The sequence below is a fragment of the Syngnathus typhle genome, linkage group LG6, assembly GCF_033458585.1.
Source record: "Syngnathus typhle isolate RoL2023-S1 ecotype Sweden linkage group LG6, RoL_Styp_1.0, whole genome shotgun sequence".
Classification (NCBI taxonomy): domain Eukaryota; kingdom Metazoa; phylum Chordata; class Actinopteri; order Syngnathiformes; family Syngnathidae; genus Syngnathus; species Syngnathus typhle.
In genome coordinates, this window is record NC_083743.1 from 5,178,133 (window position 1) to 5,195,759 (window position 17,627).

The 17,627-nt window shown below is 44.2% G+C and overlaps 1 protein-coding gene across 1 annotated transcript; it reads left to right on the top strand.

Annotated features, from left to right (window-relative positions):
* Window positions 1-1,102: 1,102 nt before the first annotated feature.
* Window positions 1,103-17,352, top strand: prx (periaxin). Its single transcript, XM_061280559.1, has 9 exons — window positions 1,103-1,217; window positions 3,768-3,823; window positions 3,949-4,056; window positions 4,604-4,729; window positions 4,975-5,143; window positions 5,216-5,409; window positions 5,563-5,792; window positions 6,016-15,746; window positions 15,938-17,352. The coding sequence occupies exons 1-9, from the start codon at window positions 1,103-1,105 to the stop codon at window positions 16,186-16,188; spliced, it is 10,980 nt and encodes a 3,659-aa protein (XP_061136543.1). The 3' UTR covers window positions 16,189-17,352.
* The last annotated feature ends 275 nt before the right edge of the window (window positions 17,353-17,627 follow it).

Sequence of the window (17,627 nt, forward strand, 5' to 3'; positions counted from 1 at the left end):
CAGCACCAATGGCTGAACCCCATCCAAGTCCAGATACCCCAAACTGAATAATGGAAATCCAGGCTTTGTGTTTCAAAGTCCATGTTTGCTGACAGTGATGGCAGCTGCCCCATCTCAACACAATCCTGATACCAGACCAACACAAAACCATCCAAATGTTAATCCTTATATGGGCTTCTTGGATTAATCCTCTAGGGTTATCTTATAAAACATCGACAAATTCCTAACACTACTGAGGCCATCTCCACAACATCCCATCGAAATCCAATGCCGTTCCCAAAACCTCTTGGCTAAATCCTAACACTCTACAGATGCAATCTCTACAAGATCTTGACATAATCCCAAAACCGATCCAATCCTATCCTAACCACAACAGCACCTCTGCAAATGCCAAAGGCATTCTGAAAACTTCCCAATGCCTACCTGACAAATTCCAACAACATCTTGATAACCATAGGTCCCACCATCATCCTGACTACAGTGTGATACTGGATTTGATTTGTAGCTACTGGATGAAGTCACACAATCTACCACAAACAAATGTATTATGCTGACTGTTCAGTCCTGATATCGAATTTACACTCTCCGTTTCAGATTATGAGAATTCTGGGAACACGTCTTGTGTTTTGTCATCAATCCACCTCATCACAAGGCAGGAATTTTATGCTGGGTCTGTTTGTGCGGTTGGGCGGACTCACTGTTTAGCACACTAATAATACACACTTAGAAACACACACTAATAATAGAGAGGGGCACACACACTGTTGCAGCTGCTCGAACATAGTGAGAGGAAGCTTCACCCTTTCTCCAAATCCCGTTCTTTCTATTTTTAGACCTTTGCTTTAAAAATAATCTGTAAACATCTCCCGCTGGGACCGTCATTCTGCAAGCCCATCAGAGTTTTCTCTCCACATCCCTAAAGTTCCTACTTTAACGACATTGGCTCAAAAAGGATACCCGCTTTTGAAATAATGCTTGTTCAGTGAGTAGCACCACATTCAATCTTCTCACAAAGCCACTTCCACCATGTCCCAACCCTTGTTATCTCTTTCTCCCTCCCGACTTTATCAGTAATGCAGTCCCCACCTCCCGCTGACCTAATATGGTGCATCTTCCTGCCTACCGGCCAATCAGCAAGCCGGCCCCGTCCCTCCTGGAGATGCTGTGGTCCCGTGTCGGGCCGGAGGCTTTCAGTGAGGGGAGCCACGGGCTGGCTGGTGACGAGGGATAAACATTATTGACAGAGAGCGAGGGGGGGGGGCAATTTTAAGAAATACCACTAAGAGTGAAAGACTGAAAGTTCTAGGGCGGGAAGAAGACAGAGGCTGAAATTGAAGATCTGAAGGGAGACCCTGAGAAGGCTGAGAGGAAGGTAGGATGGAGCTTCAGCTTCCTTTAAAGCGCCGTTGAGTAGCTCTGGAGAGAAACGTCAAGTTTCTGTCTTGGAGTTGTCATAGGAAGTTTTGCGGAAAGTTGCTTGGCCTGCACAGTACGGAATGGCTGCCCATGGCGGAACAATAGCATGCTGTTTCAACAAACACTCGAGTAGTGTGTGTGCCACCGTGACTTTTAGAGTGTTTGGTGACAAGACCTGGCCAAAATAAATGCTAACTCCCTCATTCAGTATTTAGACAAGCCACGTTGGGTAGGCTTTGCAGAATGTCAGAATTTCAGTGTTTGTCAGAGACCAAAAATTGGCAGAAAAGAAAATGACGCAGAGCTGTCAGAGGTTCTGCCATGGCATTGATTCAGCCTTCGTTTTAGCGTTACACACCAGTGACAGCTGCAGCATGATGGTCATTGGATCCGTTTGCCCCCTCCTACACAGAAATGGACCCCCCTACCAACCTTACCCGCCCCAGCCTGGAATGTCGGTATGGCGAGGGCACAACGATGAAACCCAAGATAGTATGGACTAGAACTTTTTTGTATATGTAAGCCTTGCAAAGCTTTTTCATTCGAGCGGTCGTGTTTAAGACTATCGGTGCTATCTGCTATAGTTTAGTCAATGGGCTCTATTTTCGTAGACTGTGCACATGCGCCTAGAATGAGTCTTGACTTATGTGCAGATGCAAGCCTCCTTTAGCATGTTTGGGAATTTGTCAGACCGCACTGCGCCGTTGTGGGTTTTCCGACAACCCAGGCACACCCGACAGTTTGTTGTCTGAAAGTTGCTAATATTTTACTATGTAAATGATGGAAGCAGGTCTAAGTTGTAGTGCAAGGTGACGTGATTTCGGTGAATTTGTTCGGACAATAAACATTCAAGTATAGAGTCCTCAAAAATCAAATTTGGTACATCAACCAAGTTTTTGTTTATTGTTACTTCCAACCACTGGTCACTACACAAATGGAATTGTAGTCATGTCTTCATGGTCAGATGTAGTGTCAAGCTGCTCCTGACATGTGAAGCCTCCATGAGTCCAGCTGGTGTGACTGAGGCCAAGAACTGGATTCTCTCTTTTTTTTTTTTTTAAAGATTCAGAGGGTAGTGGAAGCAGCTTGACGGCATCGCATGAACTCTTGATGCTTCGGCGTAAACATGGACCACAAGTGACATGATGGATTGCAACCGTGGTTTCCTGGCTTCCGCCGTCCGGGCGGTGGCTGTGGTGCAAGTGGGCGAGGTTCCTTTTTGAGCAGGAAGTTGGGTCAAGAATGGATCTGGGCTTGGGAAGGCCTCACCCCCTTTCCATCCCATGAGGAAACAATGTTTGACATCTGAAGGAGGATGAATCCGTGAGGGAAGAGCCCTGTCAGTGAATGTAACAGTTTACTCACAAATAGGTGGGCATCTTTGTCAGAAAGACTTTCCTGTTTACATGGAGCCATTTCCTGTCTAGAGATGGGCCAATCTGATTTATGGACCATCAGAACAAGAGCTGGCTTTACGCACTTGATCCTAAGGAGGATTGGTTCCGTCTGCACTCGTTTTTTTTCTTGTCTCATGAGTCAGACAGGAAGTCAGAGGATGTTTCCCGTCTGTGTTGGAAGTAACAAAATCCTGGCCTTTTTCAGGTATCCATACTCGACAGATTTTTAAGACCTTTGATTTTTAGGTTCTGCACCTTTTGAGTTGTTTTGTTTTGAAGTCGGTTGATGTTCAAATATCCGTGGTTGTTTTTAAAGTGCTTTCCAAATCAAGTTCAGTTCAGTTGAGCGTGTGTAGAAGCCGACATCCCAGCACGTTAACATTTCACGAATGGCTTGGCTTGCAGTCACTGCGGGCGGACCTTCAGCTATTTCATGTGATCACTTTCTCAGGACCTCGCTTTGGCTATGTATGTTCCATGCACCTGTGTGCGTAAATTCATCCATGTGGAATGGCGAACCCCGTTTGGGGTGTGTAGAAGAGTGTCCGGTAACTAGCGGGTCACAAGATGACATAACTCGCATTCTGTGGCGCTCACTTCAATACGGAGCGACCCTTGCTGCAATAAAGGTCCAGCCCCTATATAAGTCCCCAGCTGCGTCATCCACTTAGGGCAGATAAACGCCTTCCTTTTGCCCTCTTCAAGAAAAACATGCATTGCAACTTCACAGAGGCAATTGTTCACACAGGATATGACGTCTGTTGTTAACCAAAACAGAAGTAACAAGCGAGGGGTATAAAACAGTCTCTGACATTAATTTAAGTCCTGCACACTCTGACAAATGTGCAACCATGTTTATGATATGGACAGCTAAAATTGCTAAACGACTGTTGTGACCGCTCAGCAACATGGTTTGATATGCTTCCTTTATACGTTTTGTCGTTCCCCTTCCAGACTCTGACAGAGAAGACGACGACGGCCATGTTTACTTTGCCAGCAGAGATCACACGGTACGCAGAACGCATCTCAAATGTCGAGCTACGCCCTCACATTTGTTTAGCAAAGATAATTATTCCTTTCCATTGACACACATTGAAATATACGAGAGCCATCACTGTGTGGTTCCTCTGCACAGGTGAAAGATAAGAACCGGTCTCCCCCGTCCAGCAGACCCCCCGCCGGCCCACAACGCCCCCCTCACCACAGCGCTTCTGCAGAGGAACACGAGAGTCCAGAGAGAGTGGTGAGACGCAAATTCAGACATATACTGTAGCCTATTTTTTTTTTATCAAACTCCCATCCATAATCTATATACACAATCACTATGAACTCTATCCCAACTAAAATATTGGGACAGTGTGGAGTTGCTTCCACCTTCGATTCTTCTGCAAAGAGTCTCAACAATGGATCAATTGAAAAAAGTGTCTCCAGAGACTTTTGTTGGCTGCCACTCATGAGCTCAGCCGGCAGCACAGCCTCAACTCGCTCACTATGCTATTGTGGAGCACAATGGTCGGGCCACATAAACAGCTTTCATTTGTGCGGAGTCAGCAGAGTTGTCAGCAGTCTTTACACCAGGGCATCAACAACAAACAATGTGGATCATCTTTGATAAATTACTCGAGAGCCAGAAATAGATCTTACCACGGTAAGACTGCTTGGTAGAGTATGGGCAAGACAATTATTTAAAATATTGCTGACACACAAAAGACATGAATCAATGTTACCAAATTGAATAGTAATGATGGAGCCGAAGGCATTATGGCAAGCTCTTCTTGCTTTGTGCACAGGAGCAGAAGGAGAAGCTCCATGCAGAGTTGAAAAAGGTGCTGAGTCAGAAAAGAAGTCACCTTAGAGCATCCACCTGCCAACTGGCCCAGCCCGAGATGGACCCAGAAACTTTTGACGAGCAGACAGTAAGTCCCCAAAGCCGTCATACAAACATCGATCCGGGTTCAATTAGAAACGTTCAAGTAGTCTCCTAAAAATACAAACCATGCAAAAATGACAAAAAGACAAATTCACAACGAAGAGGCAGACGTGTTGCCCCTAGATGAAGTGCTAACAGTTTGGCTGCTGATGCTCACCATCTTGATTTGTAGCTTGATGGATTTCACAACAGTGACAGTCCAGACTGAAAAACCTTGCGTTTGTGATTGAGGACCAGACCCCGGCGAAAGCCGCCGAGCCTCCGGTGGAGATCATGGTGGAGACGGAAGCGGAGGCCGGAGCCAGTGGCTACAGCGTGACCGGTGGTGGAGAGCGAGGCATCTTCATCAAAGACGTACTCAAGGACTCGCCAGCCGCCAAACATCTCAGTCTGCAGCAAGGTGCTTGCATGCTACCCTATTACCTCTAACTACAGTCAACCCTAATTCTTGCTGACCTCCTCTGCACACCAGGTGACCAGCTGCTTAGTGCCAAGGTCTACTTTGACAATGTGCGATATGAAGACGCTCTGAAGATCCTTCAGTGCGCCGAGCCCTACAAAGTCAGCTTCCTGGTCAAGAGGACGATCCAGGGGGAGGATGTCTACTTACGTCCCCGCCTGCCCAGTGTGGACATCAAAGGTCCCAACACCAAGATGGCCAAAATGGTAATCAAAACATTTTATTTGTCCCACGTGACTTTCTAGCACCGGCATCTGAATTAAACATATTGCCTTTTTCAAATTGAAATTCAATAACAAGCTTACTATGACTTTCAAAAAATGCCTAAGGTGAAGGGTGACTGACCTTGTATGTTTCAGAGCGTGAAGGCCATCAAGCCATTCAAGGCCAAGAAAAAGCGAGGGGGGCGCTTTGGTCTGAGGAGGCTGAAGGAGAAGCGGCGTGAAGAGCTGGTGATCGAGGGAACGCCGCCCCGGCTGGACATTAGCGATGTGGACGTGGAATTTTGCCTCCCCAAGTTTAAACACAGGCAGAGCGGCCACCTGGAGGCCGATGGGAATTCTGCAGCAAAGGCAAAGAGGAAAATCAGGTTGGTCAAGGTGTACTACATATCATATGATTTTTTTAAGAACATATCTTGTGTGTATATATAATAATATACGTACATACGTACAATTAAATGCTCCTCCACTGAATCAGAGAAGGTTCAGTTCATGTGTGTCCACCTCTTGCCATTCACCATGATATGGTGTTGTGTCAGAATTCTCATTCTTCTCTGTAGCAGTTTTCATCCAAATAAAATGTCTTCTCAGGTTTCCTGGGATGAAGATAAAAGGTCAGAGCGGAGGAAAAGAGGACAGCGGACGACTGGAAGCAAAGGTGAAGGTCTCCCCGGCTGAGATTCCTGCAGCCAAAGTGAAAGCCAAAGGAAAAGCTCCCAAATTTGGAATCAACTTTGCCAAGAGTAAGGACGCCAAGTCTGGATCCGTGGAACTGAAGAAGCCGGGTGTAAACATTGCGTCGCCATCTTTAGAGTTCAGTTTGCCTGCTGGGAAAGGAGTAGATGTGGAGATGGGGGGAGCGTCGTTAAATTCCCCAGATGTGGAGTTTGCCCTCCCTTCCATCCAAGCTGATGCATCTTTGCCCGCCGAGAAGGGAAAGGTGGAAATTAAAGGTCCGAAAGTTGACGTAAGAGGAGCCGACGCCAAAGTTTCAATGGGGAAAGTTGATGTGGAAACAGGCAAAGGTGATGGAAAACTGCAAATGCCAAAGTTGAAACTTCCCAAAATGAGACTATCGCGTCATTTGGATGAGAAAGATGACAAAATGAAAGTCAAAGCAGGAGGAGAAATCAGCGTTCCAACGGTGGAGATAAAGGGAGGAAGTAGTATTGTTGTCCCTGAAGTAAACGTCACCAAAGGAAACGTCCCATCTTTGCCTTCTGTTGACATCTCTTTACCCAAAGTCAAAGGAACATCAGACATGGATGTAAAGACATCAATTAAGAAGCCTGGAATGGACTTTTCTGTGCCCGACGTGGACCTCCATGTCGGGAGAATTCCTGACGAGGTGGAGGGCACTTTTAAAGGACCAGAAATTTCCATGCCCACACTGGATATCTCTTTACCAAAGATGGGATCGACTGATCTGGATGTTGATGGTGCAGAAAGTAGAGGGAAATTTTCTCTTCCTTCTGCTGAGATTGGAGTAGACATGAGTCGTTACATTGGTGGCGATGGGACATTCAGCCTACCCAGTTTTGATGTATCTCAATCACAAAAAGCTCATCTGAAAGGACCAGATGTTAAAGGTGAATTCAAGATGCCCAGTGTGGACCTGACGCTTCCCAAAGGCAAAGATGTGGACCTCAATGTGCCATCGATCAGTCTTCCAGAGGGTAATGTAAAGCTGAAAGGTCCAGAATTCAAGGCTGGGAGGATGGAAATGCCAGATATTGACGTCTCACTTCCGAAAGGAAAACTTGAAGGTGGCGTTGAGCTTCAAAGCCCTGATATCCAAGGAGGAAAGTTCAAAATGCCATCGTTGGATGTTTCTTTACCAAAAGTCAATCTTCCAGAGGGTGGTGTCAAACTAAAAGGTCCAGAATTCAGTGGAAAGATGAAAACTCCAGATGTCAATGCCTCTCTTCCCAAAATTGAAGGAGATTTGGACATTGAAGGCCCTGATGTAAAAGGAGGAAAGTTTAAATTACCAACGTTTGATGTTTCTTTACCTAAAGTCAACCTTCCAGAGGGTGGTGTTAAATTAAAAGGTCCACAATTTAAAGGAAAGATCGAAACCCCAGATGTCGATGTCTCGCTTCCCAAAGGGAAATTTGAAGGTGACATTGAACTTCAAGGCCCTGATGTCAAAGGAGCAAAGTTCAAAATGCCATCATTGGATGTTTCTTTACCAAAAGTCAATCTTCCAGAGGGAAATGTAAAGCTGAAAGGTCCGGAATTCAAGGTAGCAAAGATGGATATGCCGGACATTGATGTCTCACTTCCCAAAGGGAAACTTGAAGGTGGCGTTGAGCTGCAAGGCCCTGATGTCAAAGGTGGAAAGTTCAAAACACCAACGTTGGATGTCTCATTACCAAAAGTCAATCTTCCAGAAGGTGGTGTCAAAATAAAGGGTCCAGAATTTAAAGGAAAGATGGACATTCCAGATGTTGATGTCTCGCTTCCAAAAGCTGAAGCAGATTTTGACATTGAAGGCCCCGATCTCAAAGGAGGAAAGTTTAAAATGCCAACATTTGATGTTTCCTTACCTAAAATCAGTCTTCCAGAGGGTGGTGTCAAACCGAAAGGTCCAGAACTTAAAGGGGGGAGAATGGAAACGCCAGATATTGATGTCTCACTTCCCAAAGGAGAATTTGAAGGTGATCTTGAGTTTGAAGGCCCTGATGTCAAAGGAGGAAAATTTAAAATGCCAACATTGGATGTTTCTTTACCAAAAGTCAATTTTCCAGAGGGAAATGTAAAGCTGAAAGGTCCAGAATTCAAGGGAGCAAAGATGGATATGCCGGACTTCGATGTTTCACTTCCGAAAGGAAAACTTGAAGGTGACGTTCAGTTGCAAGGCCCTGATGTCAAAGGAGGAAAGTTCAAAATGCCAACATTGGATGTTTCTTTACCAAACGTCAATCTTCCAGAGGGAAATGTAAGGCTGAAAGGTCCGGAATTCAAGGGAGGAAAGATGGATATGCCGGACACCGATGTCTCACTTCCCAAAGGAAAACTTGAAGGTGACATTGAGTTGGAAGGCCCTGAGGTCAAAGGAGGAAAGTTCAAAATCCCAACTTTTGACGTTTCATTACCAAAAGTCAATCTTCCAAAGGGTGGTGTCAAACTTAAAGGCCCAGAATTCAAGGGGGGCAAAATGGAAATTCCAGACATGGATGTGTCACTTCCCAAAGGAAAGGTTGAGGGTGATGTTGATTTTGAAGGCCCTGATGTCAAAGGAGGAAAGTTCAAAATGCCAACATTGGATGTCTCTTTACCAAAAGTCAGCCTTCCAGAAGGTGGCATCAAACTGAAAGGTCCAGAATTCAGAGGAAAGATGGAAAATCCAGATGTCAATGTCTCTCTTCCCAAAGTTGAGGGTGATTTTGACATTGAAGGCCCTGATGTCAAAGGAGCAAAGGTCAAAATGCCATCATTGGATGTTTCTTTTCCCAAAGTCAATCTTCCGGAGGGCAATGTCAAACTAAAAGGTCCAGAACTTGAGGGCCGTAAGATTGAAATGCCAGACTTGGATATTTCATTTTCTAAAGGAAAAGCAGAAGGACAACTAGGAATTGAAGGACATGCTGGCAAAGGTGGAAAGTTTCACATGCCCTCTGTTGATCTTTCTCTTCCTAGAATAAAAAAAAAAGGTCCGGAGATCAACGTTGAGGGTCCTGAATTTAAGGGTGGAAAAGTCACTTCCCCATCTGTGGATCTTTCCCTTCCCAAAGTTGAAGGTGAGCTAGATCTCAAAGGCCCTGATGTCAAAGGAGGAAAATTTAAAATGCCAACATTGGATGTTTCTTTACCCAAAGTCAGTCTTCCAGAGGGCGACGTGAAAGTAAAAGGTCCAGGACTTAAGGGAGTAAATCTTGAAACGCCAGACCTTGATGTCTCACTTCCGAAAGCTGAGGGAGATTTTGACATTAAAGGCCCTAAAGCCAAAGGAGGAAAGTTTAAAATACCATCACTGGATGTTTCATTACCAAAAGTCCATCTTCCAGAGGGTAGTGTCAAACTAAAAGGTCCAGAATTGAGGAAAGGGAAGATGGAAATGCCAGACCTTGAGGTCTCACTTCCCAAAGGAAAGGTTGAGGTTGATCCAGGAGACCTTGACGTCAAAGGAGGAAAGTTCAAAATGCCGACAATTGATGTTTCTTTACCAAAGGCCAATCTCCCAAAGTTTGATCCCAAATTGGAAACACCAAATATCAAAGGAAAAATTGAAATGCCGCACTTGGATACTTCATTTCCGAAAGTAAAAGTTGAAGGTGACCTGGATCTTGAAGGACCTGATGTCAAAGGAGGAAAGTTTAAAATGCCGACAATTGATGTTTCTTTACCAAAAGTCAGTCTTCCGGAAGGTGATATCAAACTAAAAGGCCCAGAACTTGAGGGACGGAAGACTGAGATGCCAGACTTGGATGTTTCATTCCCGAAAGGAAAAATGGGAATTGAAGCGCAGGTTGGTAAAGGAGGAAAGTTTCATATGCCCTCTGTTGATCTTTCTCTTCCTAAAATGAAAACAAAAGGTCCAGAGATAAAAATTGAAGGTCCTGATTTTAAAGGTGCAAAAGTCACCACCCCATCTTTGGATGTTTCCCTTCCAAAAGTTGAAGGCGAATTGGATCTTGAAGGCCCTGATGTCAAAGGAGGAAAGTTCAAAATGCCAACATTAGATCTCTCTTTACCAAAAGTCAATCTTCCAGAGGGAAATGTAAAGCTGAAAGGTCCGGAATTCAAGGGAGGAAAGATGGATATGCCGGACATCGATGTCTCACTTCCCAAAGGAAAACTTGAAGGTGACATTGAGCTGCAAGGCCCTGAAGTCAAAGGAGGAAAGTTCAAAATGCCAACGTTGGATGTTTCTTTACCAAAAGTCAATCTTCCAGAAGGTGGTGTCAAACTAAAAGGTCCAGAATTCAAGGGCGCAAAGATAGATATGCCGGACATCGATGTCTCACTTCCAAAAGTTGAGGGAGATTTGGACATTGAAGGCCCTGATGTCAAAGGAGGAAAGTTTAAATTACCAACATTTGATGTTTCTTTACCCAAAGTCAACCTTCCAGAGGGTGGTGTCAAACTAAAAGGCCCACAATTTAAAGGAAAGATGGACATGCCAGAGGTCGATGTCTCACTTCCCAAAGGACAATTGGAAGGTGGCGTTGAGCTTCAAGGCCCTGACGTCAAAGGAGCAAAGTTCAAAATGCCATCATTGGATGTTTCTTTGCCTAAAGTCAACCTTCCAGAGGGTGGTGTTAAAATGAAAGGTCCAGACATTGACGGACGAAAGATTGAGATGCCGGACTTAGACATTTCATGCCCTAAAGGAAAAGTAGAAGGAGAAATAGAGATTGAAGGGCATGTTGGTAAAGGTGGAAAGTTTCATATGCCCTCTGTTGATCTCTCTCTTCCTAAAATAAAAACAAAAGGTCCAGAGATAAAGATTGAAGGTCCTAATGTTAAAGGTGCAAAAGTCACGATGCCAACGGTTGACATTAAACCTCCTAAAGTTGAAGGAGACCTGGATATTGAAAGCCCTGACGTTAAAGGAGGAAAGTTCAAAATCCCAACATTTGACATTTCATTACCGAAAGTCAATCTTCCAGAGGGTGGCGTCAAACTGAAAGGTCCAGAACTCAAGGGCGGTAAGATGGATATGCCGGACATCGATGTCTCACTTCCCAAAGGAAAACTTGAAGGTGGCGTTGAGCTTCAAGGCCCTGATGTCAAAGGAGGAAAGTTCAAAATGCCAACGTTGGATGTTTCTTTACCAAAGGTCAATCTTCCAGAGGGTGATGTCAAAATAAGAGGCCCAGAGTTCAGCGGAGGGAAAATCGACATGCCAGACGTTGATATGTCATTTCCGAAAGGAAAAGCAGGAGTCAGTGGAATTGAAGGCCATGGTGGTAAAGGGGTTAAGTTCCATATGCCCTCTGTTGATCTCTCTCTTCCCAAAATTAAAACAAAACCTTCAGAGATCAATATTGAAGGCCCTGACATTAAAGGTGGAAAGGTCACCATGCCAACAGTTGACGTTTCGCTTCCAAAAGTTGAAGGAGATCTGGATCTTGAAGGCCCTGATGTCAAAGGAGGAAAGTTCAAAATGCCAACGTTGGATGTTTCTTTACCCAAAGTCAATCTTCCAGAGGGTGGTGTCAAACTAAAAGGTCCAGAACTTAAAGGAAAGATGGACATTCCCGATGTTGATGTCTCGCTTCCCAAAGGAAAACTTGAAGGTGGCGTTGAGCTTCAAGGCCCTGATGTCAAAGGAGGAAAGTTCAAAATGCCATTATTGGATGTTTCTTTACCCAAAGTCAATCTTCCAGAGGGTGGTGTTAAAATAAAAGGTCCAGACCTTGACGGTCGAAAGATTGAGATGCCAAACTTAGACATTGAAGGCTTAGATTTAAAAGGAGGCCAAATTAAAATGCCCAAACTTGATGTTTCTTTGCCAAAAATGAGTCTTCCAGAGGGTGGTGTTAAAATGAAAGGTCCAGATTTGGGGGAGGTCTCACTCAAAGGAAAAACAGAGGGAGAAATGGGTATTGATGGTCATCTTGGTAAAGGAGTTAAGTTTCATATGCCCTCTCTAGATTTTTCTCTTCCCAAAATGAAAACAAAAGTTCCAGAGATAAATATTGAAGGGCTTGATGGTAAAGGTGGAAAAGTCACCATGCCAACTATGGATGTTTCTCTTCCCAAAGTTCAAGGTGAGCTGGATCTTCAAGGCCCCAATATCAGAGGAGGAAAGTTCAAAAGGCCTACTGTTGATGTTTCTTTACCAAAGGTTAGTCTTCCAGAGAGTGGTGTTAAACTACAAGGTCCAGAATTCAGAGGAAAGATGGAAGCACCAGATGTTGATATCTCAATTCCCAAAATCGAGGGGAATATTGAGGGACCTCATGTCAAAGGAGGAAAATTCAAAATGCCAACCATTGATGTTTCTTTGCCAAAAGTCAATCTTCCAGAGGGTGGCGTCAAACTGAAAGGTCCAGAATTCAAGGGCGCAAAGATGGATATGCCGGACATCGATGTCTCACTTCCCAAAGGAAAACTTGAAGGTGGCGTTCAGCTGCAAGGTCCTGACGTCAAAGGAGGAAAGTTTAAAATGCCATCACTGGATGTTTCTTTACCAAAAGTCAATCTTCCAGAGGGTGGTGTCAAATTAAAGGGGCCGGAGATCAGTGGAGGGAAGACTGGGATGGCCGATCTGGATGTGTCATTTCCTAAAGGAAAAGAAGGAGAAATAGGATTTGAAGGGCATGTCGGCAAGGAGGGAAAGTTTCATATGCCCGCTGTTGATATTTCTCTTCCTAAAGTGAAAACAAAAGCTCCAGAGATAAATATTGAAGGTCCTGATGTTAAAGGTGCCAAAGTCACTCTGCCGACGGTTGACGTTTCTCTTCCCAAAGTTGAAGGTGACCTGGATCTTGAAGGCCCTGACATTAAAGGAGGAAAGTTCAAAATACCAACATGGGACATTTCTTTGCCAAAAGTCAATCTTCCAGAAGGTGGTTTAAGAATGAAAGGTCCGGAACTCAAGGGGGGCAAAATAAAAATTCCAGACATGGATGTGTCACTTCCCAAAGGAAAAGTTGAGGGTGATGTTGATTTTAAAGGCCCTGATGTCAAAGGAGGAAAATTCAAAATACCAACAGTTGATGTTTCGGTTCCAAAGGTCAGACTTCCAGAGGGTGGTATCAAAATCAAGGGTGAAGAATTCAGAGGAAAGATGGAAACTCCAGACAGTGATGTCTCACTTCCAAAAGTTGGGGGCGATTTTGAAATTGAAGGCCCTGATGTCAAAGGAGGAAAGTTAAAAATGCCAAAAATTGATGTCTCTTTACCCAAAGTCAATCTTTCGGAGGGAAACGTAAGACTGAAAGGTCCAGAATTCAAGGGAGCAAAAATGGATATGCCGGACATTGATGTCTCACTTCCCAAAAGAAAAACAGAAGGAGAAATGCGAATAGAAGGGCATGTTGATAAAGGAGGAAAGTTCCACATGCCCTCTGTGGATATTTCTCTTCCGAAAATGAAAGCAAAAGGTCCACACATAAATATTGAAGAGCATGAAATTAAAGGTAGAAAAGTCACCATGCCAACTGTTGATGTTTCTCTTCCAACAATCAAATCTCCAGAAGTTGACTTCCGTTTGGAGGGTCCTGATGTAAAAGGTGGAAAACGTGGAGCAGTCAAACTTCCAACTGTTGACATCTCAGCTCCAAAGGTGGATCTTGACTTTGGCCTCACCAAACCAAAAGGTGACGATGTGGAAGTGGCGCTTCTGAAAGCAGAGGGAAGTCGGCCATCTTCTGGAGGAAGTTTTGATTTGCCTAATGTTTCTCTCAAAGCCCCTAGTTTTACACTTCCCAGGTTTGGTGGAAAGTCCAAGAGTGGTCGTTTGGAGGTGTCGGGACAAAGTTCTGAGGGTGATATTTCTCTCAAGGCGCCATCTGTCGAGTTGGGTTTGGACAGTACAGTGAAGGGCAAAAAAGCTAAACTCAAAACACCCTCCTTTGGAATCTCCCCACCTGATGCCGATGTGTCTGTGTCTTGTCCTGAATTTGATGTCAATACAAAAAAGGGGGGCATTGCCATTCCTAAACCAGATGTTGATGTAGAGGGGAAAGGTCACTTCCATGCACCTGATGTCACTATCAAATTCCCAAAGTTCTCCATGCCAGGAAAGCCAAGTGGTGACCTTGAAGCTAAGGCCAAGGCCAAGATGCCCTCAGTTGAGCTATCACTTCCCGCCGCTAAATCACCAGAAATGGAGGTTCTTCTCCCCAAAGCAGAGGTAGACGTATCCCAGTGTGACATCCAAACCTATGAGGGACACCTGAAAATTCCCAAAAAGCCTGGGATTGATGTGACTGTGCCTAAAGTTGACCTCGATGTGCCACTTCCCAAAATAAAACTCGAGTCCAGTTCTGAGAGAGGAGCGAAATTTAAGATGCCTGATGTGGACTTATCCCTACCAAAAGGAAAAATCGGCAGCCTGCCAAAAAGTAAATCTTTAAAGATGGAACCACCAGAAGTTGAACTTAAAATGCAGTCAATGGACGTGTCCCTACCCAAGCCGCCAGATGCTGACGTACATGGAGATGGACGAAGCACTTTTAAGACGCCACGTGCCGACATTGACCTACCAGAAGCCACAATGCCAAAGCCAGACATATCCATGAAGATGCCAAGACTCGATATTACAGGTCCAAAAGGGGACTTAGAGCTGGATTTACGACTTCGGAAAGGAGACACCAAAGTAGATGTATCTGATGTAGAAACCAACAGCAAAGTCAAAGGGCCCAAAGTCAAAGGAACAAAATTCAATATTGGAATGCCCAAAAAGAAAAATGGTGGTGGTGTCAAAGTCTCTGGACTGGCATCCACAAATCACAACGGACACAAAGAGGGAAACGTTAACGTCCAAATGCCAGGCGTTGCGTTACCAAGTGCAGGTGTGAAAAGCCAAGAAGGCTCAGCAGAACGGGGCCTACCGTCATCATCTAGTGCAGTCCCCAGGATTCCAGACATAGACTTTGATATTGGCACAGCACAAGATGAAGATGAGGACAAATTAGGAAAGAGGATAAAAATCCCCAAGTTTGGTGTCCCTCTTCCTTCCCTGTCCTCCCCGGAAGGAAGACTGGAGCTCTGTGGGTCAGAGATCAAACAAGATGGCCCCAAAATAAAGAAAGCAGTTTTTGTTTTAGTAAATCCACCTCAAACAGACAATGTGACTTTAAATACAGGTGATGTCAAAGTGAAGACTTCCAAGTTTCAAACAAAGACCATGGAAACGTCTGTTAGCACAACCGGAACGTCAGCGTGTGCCAGTCCAGTCAAGACAGAAGACCCAATGTCAAGGTTCCATTTTGAAAAAGATTCAAGACCTCATAAGGTCTTCAAGAGCGAAGACGTGGCCGCTCGTGGAAAAGTCAAACTTCCAAAGGTGGAATTCACTTCTCCTTACGGAAAGAAAGCCGCAGGTGACGGCAACTTCGAAATGGCAACCAGACTGGGCAAACCTTCATTGTCCGGGGAAGCTCCTAAAGGGCTCCAGATAAAACCCGCCAAGGTTTCGTTTGAAGGATTTGCTGAGGAGTCCTCAAGGGAAGTTGTCTCACACCACTCCAGAACAGAAATGCTGGATCAGGACACCTTTGGATCACCAGCTGCTTTTACCATGGGGTTCAGCTCAACAAAGGTCCAAACCTGGAGCGAGGGAGACACCATAGAAGATCCCCAGGGAACAGAGGCTCCCTCTTGGTTCAAGGTCCCGAAGGTCACCCTGAAACCTCACTCCACAGGTAGGCACGGTTTGAAAGCAGTCGTGTCTTGTATTTTTAATTTTTTGGGCATTTGTTTATTCTCATTTTATTAACTGTCCCATCTTGTGTTGTCTCTCTGCTACAAAGGCTAACCTTCCCTTCTGTCTTACATGCTTCTCCTACTGTTTTCCCTCCTCACCTCTTGTCCTTTTGACCTGGCCTCCTGGCAGGCTTCCTCCAGATCACCCCAGAGGGGTCTCCTCAGGCACAGCGGCGAGGGGAGCTGGGAGGCGAGGCCAACTTGTCAGGCTCATTCTGCCAGCAGTCCTCCGACGTCACCACAAGGGAAGTGTCTTCCCCGAGGGGAGGGGGCTCGGTTACCGTGGTGACCAAGACCACCAGGACGAAGCAGCACTCCACGCCAGCCGGGACGTCAGCGGGTCATTGGTTGGGAACCACTCATCCGCCGTCAGACCTTTGAGGAACCGGACACGCCCACAAAATTCAAGTCTATATAAATACAGACACGTCCCACCTTACGAGTTATGTTCTAGGAGGCTGTTTGTATATTCAATTGTTTGTAATCCGTTACAGAGCTTTATTTTAATTTGCAAAGAACCCTACAGTAACTATGGTGTGACAGTCTTTTTACATTTTTAGGACTTTAGGGGAAATTTTGCCATTTTACTATTGTCACTACGTATTAGTGCCTGTTCATTTTGCGCATCTTTGTTGAAAATCTGGTCAATCCAGTCTCATTGGTGTACAGTTCTTCATATTACAACGTAAGAATAAATACGATTTTACAAGCGACGTTAAACAGGATTTTTTTGCAACGCAATTTCATTGTAGCTAAAGTAGTTACATTTGACATTACTGCCAGAGGATGATGTAAATAGAAGTTTGTTCCTTGTGGAGGTAGTTTAAGCATTAGTATTATTACCACATTCTCCAAGAGTAGTGACGGGAATGTTTTTGTCACATTGATTTGTGTGTCTTTGAGGCTTCTTTGACATTGTGACACATTTTGTACTTTTAGCTTGTGAGTCATGCCATAACTTTTTTTTTGGGGACATTTGTCTGGATCATATCTGTAAACTTTTGACTGGTGGTCAATCATTTAGACCAAAATGCTGCTGTTCTAGTTGATCTTTTTATTTTCCTTGGATCCCAAGTTAGGAATATCTCGCTGAATTGAAATGTTTCTTTTCATATGAATTATATGGACACAGTTATCAAGCTATTTGCGTGGGATAAACAGTATACAATAGAAATGAAAGGCTGATTGTCCATATAGTGAATATACACCTCACCCTCATATTTACCACAGAACACAAGTGATAGTTTTCACGAGATGACATTTTGTAGAATTAAAAAAAAAAATGAAAAGAATATCTGACAGCACTACCCATCATCACATTTGTTTTTGACTCCGGTTGCTGCGCCTGTTTTGCAGGTGAAATTTAAATTTTATTTTACAAATGCTGGATAAAGAGTATATGTCAGTACACACTGAGATGTTTGTGTAGAAACGAAAACTTTCGAGTTTGACGTATTTGTTAGGTGATATAGTAAATGTGTTGTCATGACTGCACTGGAGAGATTGTTAGTGAAGGAATTACACGAATAAAATAATATATTGACACATCGTGTATATTTTGATAACGGTGTATTAAGCTGCAACACAAATAACTTATGAGTCAATATAAAAATGAAAACCAAATTAACTAGCTACGAGATGCCGGGGTTCGTACGGGACGATTAGCATTAGCACAACTAGCAAATACCAACAATTTGTCATAAACTCGACATAAACGTCTTTTTAAGAACACCAATGGCCTGCTAACAAGACATAATCGGAACGATAGTATAATTTATTTATTACATACCTCTTAAAAAGTGACAATTATTAGAGAAGAA